General features: G+C 47.7%; 1 protein-coding gene across 25 annotated transcripts in view; it reads right to left on the bottom strand.

Annotated features, from left to right (window-relative positions):
• Nucleotides 1-12500, bottom strand: part of celf2 (cugbp, Elav-like family member 2) — a 175168-nt gene that overhangs the window by 104868 nt on the left and 57800 nt on the right. For 5 of the 25 annotated variants that reach the window (XM_069717738.1, XM_069717756.1, XM_069717755.1 and 2 more), the window contains exon 1: nt 2324-2512. The exons of 19 other annotated variants lie outside the window; for them this stretch is intronic. In XM_069717738.1, coding sequence (XP_069573839.1) covers nt 2324-2400 — 77 coding nt within the window. In that variant the 5' untranslated portion in view covers nt 2401-2512. Of the gene's footprint in view, nt 1-2323; nt 2513-12500 lie in introns of those variants that run through there. One more of the 25 variants, XM_069717752.1, reaches the window with a different exon arrangement.

Below are 12500 nucleotides of genomic sequence, written 5' to 3'. Positions count from 1 at the left end.
GATGTTGTCAGCGTCCGTCAGCGTCGAGCCGCTACGGGAAGCCGAGGGAAAAGGGGACGGAGACGCATTTTTCCGGTCCTTAGGAAGTCAGGGGAGGGGGAGGAGTTGTTTTGCGTGGCGGCGCGTTAAGGAGCTGAATGCAAAAAAGATCACGGAGATCAGCGTCCCGCCTTCAGCTCCCCGACGACGGTCGTCAAGGCCGGTGACAGTGATTAACGAGGACGTCGGCTCATCAGCGCAGCATCGGGGTAATAGACTACACGGGGGAGTCGACGGCGGGGTAGAAGGTCGCGACCCCCTCCCCTCCTCCTCCCCCTCCTCCCTCCCGTCGTATCACCGCGGTGGAAACCGGTTTTATGATATGAAACAGGATCGTTGGTTGTTTTCGACCCCCAACTTGTTTTTTGGTGGTTTTGTCTGCCACTTAAAAAAAAAAAAAAAAAAGCAGCAACATCTAGATGTGACGACTCGGCACAAGTCCGACGTGTCTACCGCCCATGAACGCTTCAACCAATTCGTTCTTCCCCCCTTTGAATTTGTCGTCTTGACGATTTTCGTTGGTCGTACAATGATTCAGATTTAATTAACAAATCAACAGACAAGAAGATTATTTGTTGAAGGCATGTTGAGCGTCCCGTCGATCGCTCAGATTTCTTAACCTGTTGCTGGTCTGACGTACTTTATGAGCTCATTAATAATGATGCTGTGGTGCTGTATGGAATATATTCCTATAGTATTAGTATGACATTGACTTATATCTCTATAGTTTTAATATAATGATGAATTTTGCCTCTATGACTCAGAAGTCAACATTTAGTGACTTTAAAAGTTATATTTGTGATATAATTTGAATATTTACAGTAAATTAAGATACTGAATAGTGGGTTTGTAGTTCCTAAGTACACACACCTGCTTTCATATGTCCACTTTTTTTCTTTTAAACGTTGATATTTCCACAATAACCTCTTCACACAGCGACTTACAGTCTTGACAGTTTATACATGATCAGTGAGTCACAGCGTTTTATGAGAACTCACAGAATCATTGATGTATAGTTCATCTCCTGTTTTGTGATATTTACAGTGTCCTCCAAAGTAATGCATCATGAGTCCGTTAAATCCTGGTTTTTTTTGTGTTTTTTTTTATAACCACACGCTGAAAATAAGAGAGAAAGAAAAAAATACCTTCATAAGGAAATGAAAGAGGACACACACACACACAAAAAGCTGCAGCACAGACAACAGAGGTCCATCAGCAAAGACCAACAACTCATGATGTCGGGATGAAGACCTCCCTTTGTGCACTCCCCTCTCCCCTCCTCCCCTCTCCCCCCCCCTCCCCTCTCCCTCCCGCTTCAGAAAAATTCCGGAGTTTAACTGAATTACAGCAAAATCCAATTGAAACGCACGGGATAGGCGAGTCATCCGTGCATTCCTGCATGTTCTCGCACAGAAAAAAAGCCTGTGTGTGTTTCTGTCTGCAAAACGCATTCCAACCTCCTCCAAGTGTCCAAAGTGAGCAGAATTACACGCAAAAAAACCCGTAAAAACAGACGCCTCTAGTGGAGTTGAATCAGTCTCATGTGACTGAGATCACTCCCTGCGCTTTTCCCCCCTCCCCCCCACCCCCCCCCACCCCACCCACCCAAAAGCAGCAGGGAGAATAGAGAGCTCGACTCTGAGGTCTTTATGTGTCTCAGCGTGGTGCGCTCCCCGTATAACCGGCTGCACGGTTTCCAGCCCGGCAAAGACCCCGAGAAAATCCTAAATGGGCGGCTGCCGAAAATCAAAGCAACTTCCACCTCCCCTCTGGTTCCCCGAGATGAGGAGGGGGGGAAAAGCTCGGAAATGTTCCCGGAGTCGACCCGACTCCAAGAGAAAGATAATAATAATACAGCTTGGTGAAAGACGAGGTTTATTCGCGGCGGGTATTCGGCGTTAATTCCCCCCCATAATGGCGTTCATTCATCACCGTCCTGTCTATAGCTGATAACAGCCGCGGGCGCTCCTCGCGATCCCCGGCACAATTTATCGATGGATATTAATAACAAGCAAGCCGGAACTAAACACACACATGCAGCCACGCCGGCTGTATATAAATAAATAAATATATATATATCTATCTAGATAGATATATATATATCTATGTGTATATATATATCTATCTATACATACACGCGTTAATTCTGACCCCGATTCTGGTCACATATCAGAAAAGCAGCGGAGCAACATTTCCAACATCGGACAGCAGCTTTTTCAGGACAGTGAGGAAATAAAAAGAATCAAGCAGAGAGAGAAATAAGAAGAGGAGGCGAACAACTCACATTCTGTCTCCGGGAACAAGCAGCCGGCTCTCCACCATCATATCGGGCAGGAAATCCAGATTATAGGACGAAGTCATGTTGCCTGCTCTGCCCTATCTGTGTGTGTGTGTGTGTGTGTGTGTGTGTGTGTGTGTGTGTGTGTGTGTGTGTGTGTGTGTGTGTGTGTGTGTGTGTGTGTGTGTGTGCGCGCCCGAGTGTGTGTGTCTGCCCTATGTGTGCCTGATAAATAAATAAAAGGAGCGTCGGTCTCTCGCTCTCTCCCCCCCCTCAAAAAACAAAAAACAAAACTGCGCCTGTCCAGCGGAGACGGAGAGGGACAGGTGCAAGAGCCGAGGCCTCCCCCCTAAAGGCGGTGTGTAGCACCAGCCGCGCGCGCAACGCACTCTGTCCGCATCCAGCAGTTGTCACATTCTCCGCTCGCTCTCCCCCATCCGCTTTTCTTTTTTGTCTTTTTTTGTTGTTGTCTTCTTGTCTTTCTCTCTTTCCCCCCCCCTCTCCGGTTTGTCCTTCTTCCGCCCAGTCTTGTCTGAGAAACCGCTCTGCAACAGCGCAGCTGCCGGACTGTTGGAGAGCCAGGTGTCGAGCCGGGGAGGCGTGGCGCGCCGCGCTGCAGCTGATCTTTAACTATTAGGTCTCCTCGAGTCTCCGAACCAACCGGGAGCCTCGTCTCTGAACCGTCACGCATCATTCATGGGCGCGCACACGTCTTCAATCTGCACTTTATCTTGTTGAAATAGAAAAAGGAAGCTTCGGTCATTTATATTCCTACTAAATCACACAAATTTAAGCACCATAAATAACACCATTACTGTAATCATCAGGATAATAATCTGTCAAGACAGACGGAAAATAAAGTGCCACTTTTAAGATACCATTATCTTTATTATCACTTAACATTGTACCATTAAAAAGGATCAATTATGACGAACAAAGACATTTCCTTATGAATTGCAGGCAAAATCTCAGCGGGAATTATGCAGGATTTTAAGAAATGTACATGTTCCTTGTTGGTCCTCTGTCGTTTGTCGATATAATGAAAGTTTGAAATCCAAAGATCAGGTTTTAAAGTTAAAATTGATCTACTTTTGCACGTATGCGATCCACTTTCGCCTCTTAAATAACGTCGTAACATGAAATATACACGCAAAAGTTTCGGGGGATTTTTTTTTTTTGCAGCATCTAAACACAGTTTCCTCTGTATGTTTCAACATGGCCGCCGTGCTGATGCAGCAGTAATGATTCGACCGTTATCAAACTGCTGATGACATCACAAATCTGTTCCCAAATATATCCGCCAGTACAGCAGCCAGTTATTTACTCGGGGGGGGGGGCCTAGTGGCCAAAGAAAGTATGACGGGTGCAAAAAAGGAGGAAGTCAGGTGACAACGTTTTACGTAACGAGGAAGTCGTGGGAACCCGAACGGGTCGAACACAAGCAGAAACTTTCGCCCGTGAGACTCGTGTCGGTGTCCCGTGAGTACAAAATGTACGCGAGCAATGTGTTTATTGTCGTTACCGTGACGACAAAGGCCCGGTTAGACCTCCTAAACCTACTACCGGGTCCAGTAGGTCCCTTTTTTGCGACACTAGCCGCCTCTTCAGGAGTCCGATAACAGTGACATCATCTGCTGCACCTGCCAATCAAACACGTGGGCGCTTATTTCGTAACGTTAAAGCTGTCGTTCTTACGTTTTAAACGAACGTTATTTCTTTTACTTTCCAGATCTGTAAAATTCTTGTTATTTTTCGACATTTGACAAAAAAAACCTTCAAACTTCTGCGTCATGACTCAAACTGGCGCCTCCTGGATTATAACTCCACCGTTTCACACCGTATAACATTGGTTTTTTTTGGTTTAAATGCGAGGCTGCGTGCACAGTTCGAATAATAAAGGAACACACATCCTGCCCTGCAAATGATTATAACTGAAAATAATGCCGTGAATAAAGCCATTGAAAACTGTTGGGCTTACACACACACACACACACACACACACACACACACACACACACACACACACACACACACACACACACACACACACACACACACACACACACACACACACACACGCCTCAGTGTGGTGACTTAATAAAAAAACGAAAGGCCAGTTCGGTGATTTACAATCAAATGAGTTGGCCAAATCTTGGAGAAGGTGCAATTACGCGTGGGGGGGAGGGAGGGAGGGAGGGAGGGAGGGAGGGAGGGAGGGAGGGAGGGAGGGTAGCTTCTGTAATAATAAACCTGCCCGTTAATTCGCTGCAAATTTGCTGAGTCTTTATTTTACGCCGTGTTAATTGCGTGGATCCGGCGTGTGCCTCCCCCTGTGGAAAAAAGAAAAAAAAAAACTGAGTGGCGCTTGAACGCACCCCTGTGCAAGCACGACTGCAGGTTGCCCCACTTCCTTCCTCCTCCGTATAGGAGAGGGGGGAAAAAAAAGGAAGAAGAAGAAGAAGAAGAAGAAGAGGAGAGGCACTCCAGTAAAATAATGAGCCTCTCTTAGACCGAGAGAGGCGGCTCTCTGGGGGAAGAATATGAGTATCTGGGTCAATGGGAGAAAAAAAAAAACAAGGAAAAGTGCTCGGTATGCACACACGGAGCAGGGTAAAGTGTATGGCGTGGGCGGGACTTGGCCCGCGGCTCTAGCTCGGAGGAGGGGGGTGGTGGTGGGGTGGGGTGGGGGGGGGGTCAGCGCGCATGTTTACTTGCAAGGAGTTGAGGTCAGAGTGTGGACGGTAAAGGCTGATCCTACATCAGCAGCCTCGGGGCTCCCGGCGGTCCCAGGAGTGGCGACGACGCTGCATGTCTCACCGCACTTGACCCCCCTCCCTCCCCCTCCACCCACCCACCACCATCACCACCATCACCCACCAACCGCTCCAGAAACAAGTGGATGAGGAGGGGCGGGGGGTTGTTACGGTACATTATATAACCGGCGGGCTGCATCATAATCGGCTGACTTCCCACACCGCTCGGGGCTTTCACGTTCAGACCTGAACAGAAAAAAAAGAAGTTGGGTTTCAAGACGACGGCGACGACTCGTAACCCAAATCCGACACTTTTTTCCTGCACCGAAAAAAATAAAAAAAAATCATCACACGAGGTAACAATGAAAAGACATCACAACCAATTTTTTTTTGTGTTGCAGCGACTACCGACTCCAGCACATCCTCAGTACGCCACCTTGTCTCTTGCTCTAAATAGCACATTAGATATTTCACTCACTTTTTCTTTTTTACACCACTATTTTTCAAGCGTTTCATCCTCCAGGAAATTACACGAAAACCAGACAACGTGCGCTCCCGGGGAATATTTGCTCCTCCTTCGAACTTAACTTGAGGTTTTTTTTGTTTGTTTGTTGCCTCCAGCTCGACAACACAACGGACGGGTCTGTTTCGCGGGTGCGCCGAGCAAAGCGCATTTAAAAAAACAAAGCAAGCAGTCAACAAACAGCGTCTCTATTAACTCGGATCGCCCCGCACACCGCGCTGTCAGCAGTTTTCATCGCAAGAGAAGAAATAGTCCCCGTGAGGACTGTCGGCGTCGATTTCCCACTAAAAGCGTTCACAAATTTGGGGCGAACTGGCCCTTTAAGAGCCGATGGGACGGCGGGTGTCCCAAACTGCACTTTAAATATTCCAACACGTTTCACTACATCAGCCAAAAGTCTGTGCTAAAAAAAAACAAAAAAAACACACCTACATGAGTGATGGTGAGAGACTGTGTGTGTGTGTGTGTGTGTGTGTGTGTGTGTGTGTGTGTGTGTGTGTGTGTGTGTGTGTGTGTGTGTGTGTGTGTGTGTGTGTGTGTGTGTGTGCGCGTGTGTGTTCCTCCACTGTTTGCCGAAGACTCGCGGCCACCTGTCCGACTGCGCTGCAGGTGCGTCGCCCGCCGCGTCGTCGTGGTGTTTCCGAAGCGAGCGAGCCTGAACGAACGCGTGTTTTCTCCTGTTTCCGTTTAGTAAACAAATCGCGCGATCTTCGGCACTAATCCTTCCCTCCTGTTCGCCAAACACACACACACACACACACACACACACACACACACACACACACACACACACACACACACACACACACACACACACACACACACACACACACACACACCAAAACATCCGCCCATTAATAAAACATGAATGTTCGCAATTTTCAACGTACTCATGTGAAACCGGCAGCTTATAAGGGAGGGGGAGGGGGAAGAGGGGGGGGGTGTTTGTTTGTTGTTGTTTTTTGTTAATCTGCGGTTTGCGTTGCAGGCGTTTAACACTGCGTTTAATATGATGCGTATGTTTGTTAGCGTGTCATTCTGCACTTCTTAGTTCGACAAAACAGGTGATTTAAAAAGCAAATAAACGCCTTTTTATTTCACTCTCATGTTAGTTTGGCACCACGTCAAAAATATTCTTACAATACGGAATAAAAAGGCTTTTAAGTGTCGAATATATACTTCCTGGGTGACGTTAAGGACTGAGGTCTGACCTCGTGTCGTCCGTTAGACGCAGCAGCACAACCTTTGGCGTGATGTCATCGTACGTGCTAAAACGGTCATGTGACCGGCGAGAGAAGAAGAGCGAAAGAGAGCGAGGCGGGCGAGATCTGGTATTTTTTCCGCCGGTTAAATCAGGTCACTTTTAGGTGAATTCGGTTTTAATATGTCCGCCTTTAAAATATCAAGAAAAGTGTGAAAAACGCTCTTCGAAACTCCTCATATTGTTTAATTCACGTTGACCGGCAGCTTAAACTGAGCAGCTTTTAAATTAAAAAAAATAAAAATAGATTTCAAGGTTTTCTACCACCGTCGAGCGTCAGGCAGCAACAATAATCAACCATGAAAGTCAGGTATTTTTTTTTTTTTCCCACTAAACATGCACAAAAATAAAGTGTGGTTGGGTTTCCGCTGGGCTCTGCCAGGTGGCGCGAACATAACCGATGCATCTGCTCGGTCACCTCGAACCTTCCCATCTTTACTCGTCGCCAAGTTTTTTCCCCGCTGAGATTTTGTGCAATTCTGCTCTGAAGACTCGAGGTAACTGAAACACACCGTGCGAACACGCCACTTAGTATGCAGGGGAAAGAAAAACATTTTGTATGTTTAACGTGGGATGTCCAAAAAGTACCAGGATGTTCCTATTTTTTTTTTTTTTTTTTTTTTTGCAGTCTGCAGGCCGAGCTTGCCACTCTGGCTCCGCCCACAAAAGCAAGAAGAGAACAAGAGAAGAAGAAGAGGCATTAAAAAAGGAAACGTGCTACGGATCGCGACGGATGTGGGTCAAAGTTCAAGGTGCATTTTGATGACAAAGCAGTTCATCCCGTGTGTACTTCGTAAGGGGAGCAGCGGGACGTGTACTAAAAGTCCCCCCCCCCCCCAAAAACAAAAAACAGCGCTCATGTAAATGCCTCCCGTCCAGAGCGTGAACGCAGGCAGGTAAACTTTTCACAACTCTTGCACCTCTCAGGAGAAATGCTGACACTGAAGAAGCATCCTGCAGTTTGGATTTGACTCCTCAGAAGAACCCGCTGCACCGATTTCCTCCTGCTGTTGTTCTTCTCTTTTTTTTCCCCACCTTCACCCATCACCTCTCCGATCACTCCGTCTTCACCCCTTGGGCTCCGTGTTCTTCAGACATTCCCGCTCATGGCAAGGTCTGCCCTCCCTCCCTCCCTGCCTCCCTCCCTCCCTCCCTCCCTCCTGCTCCTACTTTTGTCTTCCTCCTCGCCGTCATCTAGTTATTTCTATCTCTTTCTCCGCCTTCATCTCTCTTACCTCGGGCTTGGTGGTGGTGGTGGGGGGAGGGGGGGGGGGCTCAGTTGCCTGAACAATACAAATCGATCACTTAGAAAAGGAGGAGAGGGAAGGGCAGAGGAGGAGGAGGAGGAAGAGGAGACAGGGTGGGGTGAGATAAAAGACAGAAACAAAGAGACAGCACCAAAAATAGCTGGGTTTTTTTTGTTGGTTTTTTTACAGAGCGATTTAAAAACACCGTGTTGTCCATCAGATGCTGTAAACTATCATCCCGGGCCCTCTGTCTTTCGCTTCCTGCCCTGCTCCTCCTCCTCCTCCTCCTCCTCCTCGACCCTGCAGGAGAGGATTGTGGGTAAGCGGACGGCGTCGAGCTTTTCACACGTGAATATTTAACGAAGGGGAGCTCATGAATAATTCAGAAAAGCAAGCAGCTGCGTTTGAGCCTAAGTGGACATGTGAGGAGCCCAAAAGCAGACCGAGCCCGACTGCTGGCGCTCAGAGACTCTGGGAAAGAGAATAAAGAAAATAAAACACATCCTGATCCCAATATATTCTGCCACGAAACGTGTGTGTTTGCAACATGATGAACTACCTCCTGAAATGAAAAAGGAAGATGGAGGGGGCGTCCCGATGCAGCCTCTCTCTCTCTCTCTCTCTCTCTCTCTCTCTCTCTCTCTATTTTCTGCACAACCACGGAGTGAAAAGCAAATCAAAAACCCCGGAGAGGATGACATCTCTCTGAACACCCTCTCCGTCACTCAACAGTTCAACCTCCACATCTCATTCCCCACATTTCCTCCTTTTTTCATACCGTTTTCACGTGTCGCCCCCCCCCCCCCCCGGTCAGTTTGTTATCGGACTCCGCTCGGGACGCGCTGTTCCAGTTAAACGTGCTCTACCTGTGTGGGCTGCAGCCTCCAAATGCTCGTTGACCTGTTTTCGCGTACGACCCGACCACAACGCACAAACTGTAACACACCGACGGACGGATGTATGATGCTTTAAGAAAAAAAAAAAAAAAAAAAAGGAAATTAAAAAAGGGCTGTTTTCGTAACAGAATTTATGATTAAATAAGAGCAATATCGGTCTTTATTTATAGGCCTGTGACATTGTCATTTCATGTCTTTAGTCAGGCTTGTCATACGTTATTTTTCCGGGATGAGTGCGGCTATTTAAAGACGCCATCATGTGGAACGTGGCACACGACACGTGAACGAGGAGCCGCTTTTCATGCTGCTTTACCTTCAGGTTTTTTTTCATTCATCATGATATGAATGACTAGAAAGAGAGTGTCAGTGGTTCAGGGATAAAAAAAAAATTAATAATTAATAAAATTCTATAGATGAGACTTAATATCCCGGCGCACCAGCTGGTTTGTTACACTGAACCCATCTGAGAGGTCGTTCTTATTGGAAATGTTTGGAAAAGGGCAAAAAAATTCAACATTTGGCAGATGATTGGACAAATCATCTTCAATTTCAACGAATCAGATCATTGAATAGTTGCTTCTCGCAGTCGTCGCACCTGAAGTACACCTGTAGCTGCCAACAGGCCCCCCCCCCTTAGTGGTTGGTATCAGTATTGCTCATTAACTCCGCCCCCCTTCTTGTTAGCAGATGGGTTGAACTAAAATATCAAAATACAACTCAAATTTTTCCCAAATTTGACTTCTGTCATGATTGTTTTTAAGTAGTTATTAGGTGCTACGTAAACTGTTTTTTTTTTTTTGGGGGGGGGGGGTTTTGCCCACGAAGGTTCCTGTCATTCTTCAGGTGACGTTAAACAAGAGGTCTGCCTGTATCCGGCACCGTAACCATGGATACATAGATTACAACAAACCGGATGACTGTCAACGCTGAAGTCTAACTACGACGACGACATCCACACACACACACACACACACACACACACACACACACACACACACACACACACACACACACACACACACACACTCAGCATGACAGGACATTGTGATCAAGTCCAACACTGTCGAACAAATAACCTCGTGACCTGCTCACTGACCCTCGGACACTAACGTCTGTGCTGGTGGTCTCGACATGACATATTTGTAGGTCTCTCTCCCTCCGTCTCCACACACACACACACACACACACACACACACACACACACACACACACACACACACACACACACACACACACACACACACACACACACACACAGAGGCCTCCGGGCTATACTGTGCTTCTGTCTGCTAGTTTTAATAGTCTCCGCTGGACCGGACCGGACATCCGCGCTCAAGTAGAAAACGCAGCGTCCGGGGACGACCTCGTATCTCCGGACTCTCGCCGAGCACCGCGATCCTTTAGGTGAACTCTGTGAAGTCGAGTTTCACCAGCCTACAGCGAAACCGCGGAAAAAGCTTTTGAAGTACGGTGAAGTTGCAGCTTTTCACCTGAAGCGCCGCTTGATCAAATTTTCATCATAAAACATCTTTTTTAAAGCCGCTCTCTGCAAAAACATAACAAAGACTTCAGCCTTCACCGATCGGCCTTCTTTCTCCTTAGTAGCGGATACTGCTGGGAGAGATTGGTGATGTGTTTCAATCTTATCGACAGAAATGAGAAAAGTAGACACCGACTTTCTTTCCTTGCGCAAAAATGACAAAACAGAAACATATAAAAAAAATACGTTTAAAAGGGAGCGTTTGGCATCTTTTCATTCGAAAAAAGCTATAAAAACGGAATTAAATGGTGTCCTGTCTCCTGTTTAATGCATTTATATTCACTGTAAGTGGATAAAACTATAGTATAGATAGTATAAAGGTTGGAAACAATGCAAATAAAAACTCTTAAACTGCAGTCAGATGCACTTTCTTGGTGCTCCGCCCAATTTGACTAAAGATTTTGAAGTTATTTGACCGACAGTATATTTACGCCAGTGCATATCGGTGCAGCCGGACCTGCAGAGGTGTAAATGTTCTGTTGAATCACCCCCTAAAGCGCCTCTAAATTGTCCACTGCACAGCGATTTCTCCTTCTCAATGCAAATGGAGGGAGGGGGGAGGGTAATCTGCGTCCACACTCAAAAACACCGTCCGCTCCACCTGCAGTGCATCGGAGCGTGCTCCAACTGTAATTGGCCATCGCATCGGTGACAGGGTGGTGGGGGGAGGGGGGTTGGGGGGGGGCGGCTCCATTCATCACACACACACACACACACACACACACACACACACACACACACACACACACACACACACACACACACACACACACCCCATCGTCGCCAACTCGGACCAATCTCTACCCCTCACTTTCCAATTTCTCCCCCCTCTCCCCCCATCACACACACACCCTCCCCTGCCTCCCTGTCTTTCTCCTCCTCCTCCTCCTCCTCCTCCTCCCCCTCTCCCTCCCTCTCTGCTCCTTTTCCTCATTAAAGTGGGACCCAGGCAGTAGCGGTCACTGCCTCTCATTTATTTTCATTTGAAACTGGTGCAGCTCCACTGATCCTCTGGGGCTCCAGGAGGGAGAGAGCGAGTAGGATGGTGTCATTCTGATAACAACCGGCACACACACACACACACACACACACACACACACACACACACACACACACACACACACACACACACACACACACACACACACACACACACACCTCGTGCACTCTCACACTCACACACACATGTACTCTATGTGCCACACACACACACACACACACACACACACTCAAAAACACAAAGGGATGTGTATATGCATCTGCCTCAAATAGATGCACTTTCACACCCATTTCAATTCATTTCACGCACATATTCACACATTTCATGTACCTGCAAGCTCCCGTGCTCTCCCCCCTCAACCCCCCCTCAGCCCCCCCTAACCCCCCCGCCTTCACATGTGCACCGTCTGCCTTCAACCCCACCCTCCCTTGATTGTGCGATTTTGAGGTGATGATAGCAGGGTGTGAATCAGGGGCCTATGAATCTGCGGCCATTGTCACCTGTATGATTGGGAGTATTGATCCGCGCCTCGGTGGACGAGCGGCGCACGTGCGTTGCCCACAAAAAGTATTCGCCGAGGCGCCCCACCCCCCCCCTCCCCCCACCCGTCGCATCGCCCTCACTTCCTGTACGTGTGTGTGTCCATGCATCGTATTAGAGTCGTGTTTGAGAGCGGCCCTGCCTGACACTCCTTGATTGAAAAGGTGCCGGGCAGATTAAATCGTTGTAGCGGGAGACGAGCTGCGGCGCGGCTTCGACGGCTGGTTTAGCAGATTTATAAAAAAAAAGAAAAGAAAAAGAAAAAAGGCTGGAGGGGGGGGAGGGAAGGAGGGAGGTGTGGGGGAAGGAGGGAGGGGGTCGCTTTGACCCAACCGGGAGAAAAATGGGAGCGAGAGGCAAGCGACTCCAAACCAAATGCTCATATCTTTAATAGAAGACTAATATCCTCCCCACCATTAGATA

Source organism: Brachyistius frenatus, unplaced genomic scaffold (assembly GCF_029030835.1).
Source record: "Brachyistius frenatus isolate BFR_SWC_R1_liver_20210118 unplaced genomic scaffold, ASM2903083v1 Contig_179, whole genome shotgun sequence".
Classification (NCBI taxonomy): domain Eukaryota; kingdom Metazoa; phylum Chordata; class Actinopteri; family Embiotocidae; genus Brachyistius; species Brachyistius frenatus.
The sequence above is the reverse complement of the archived record's forward strand: the minus strand, read 5'-3'. Positions and strand labels throughout refer to the sequence as shown.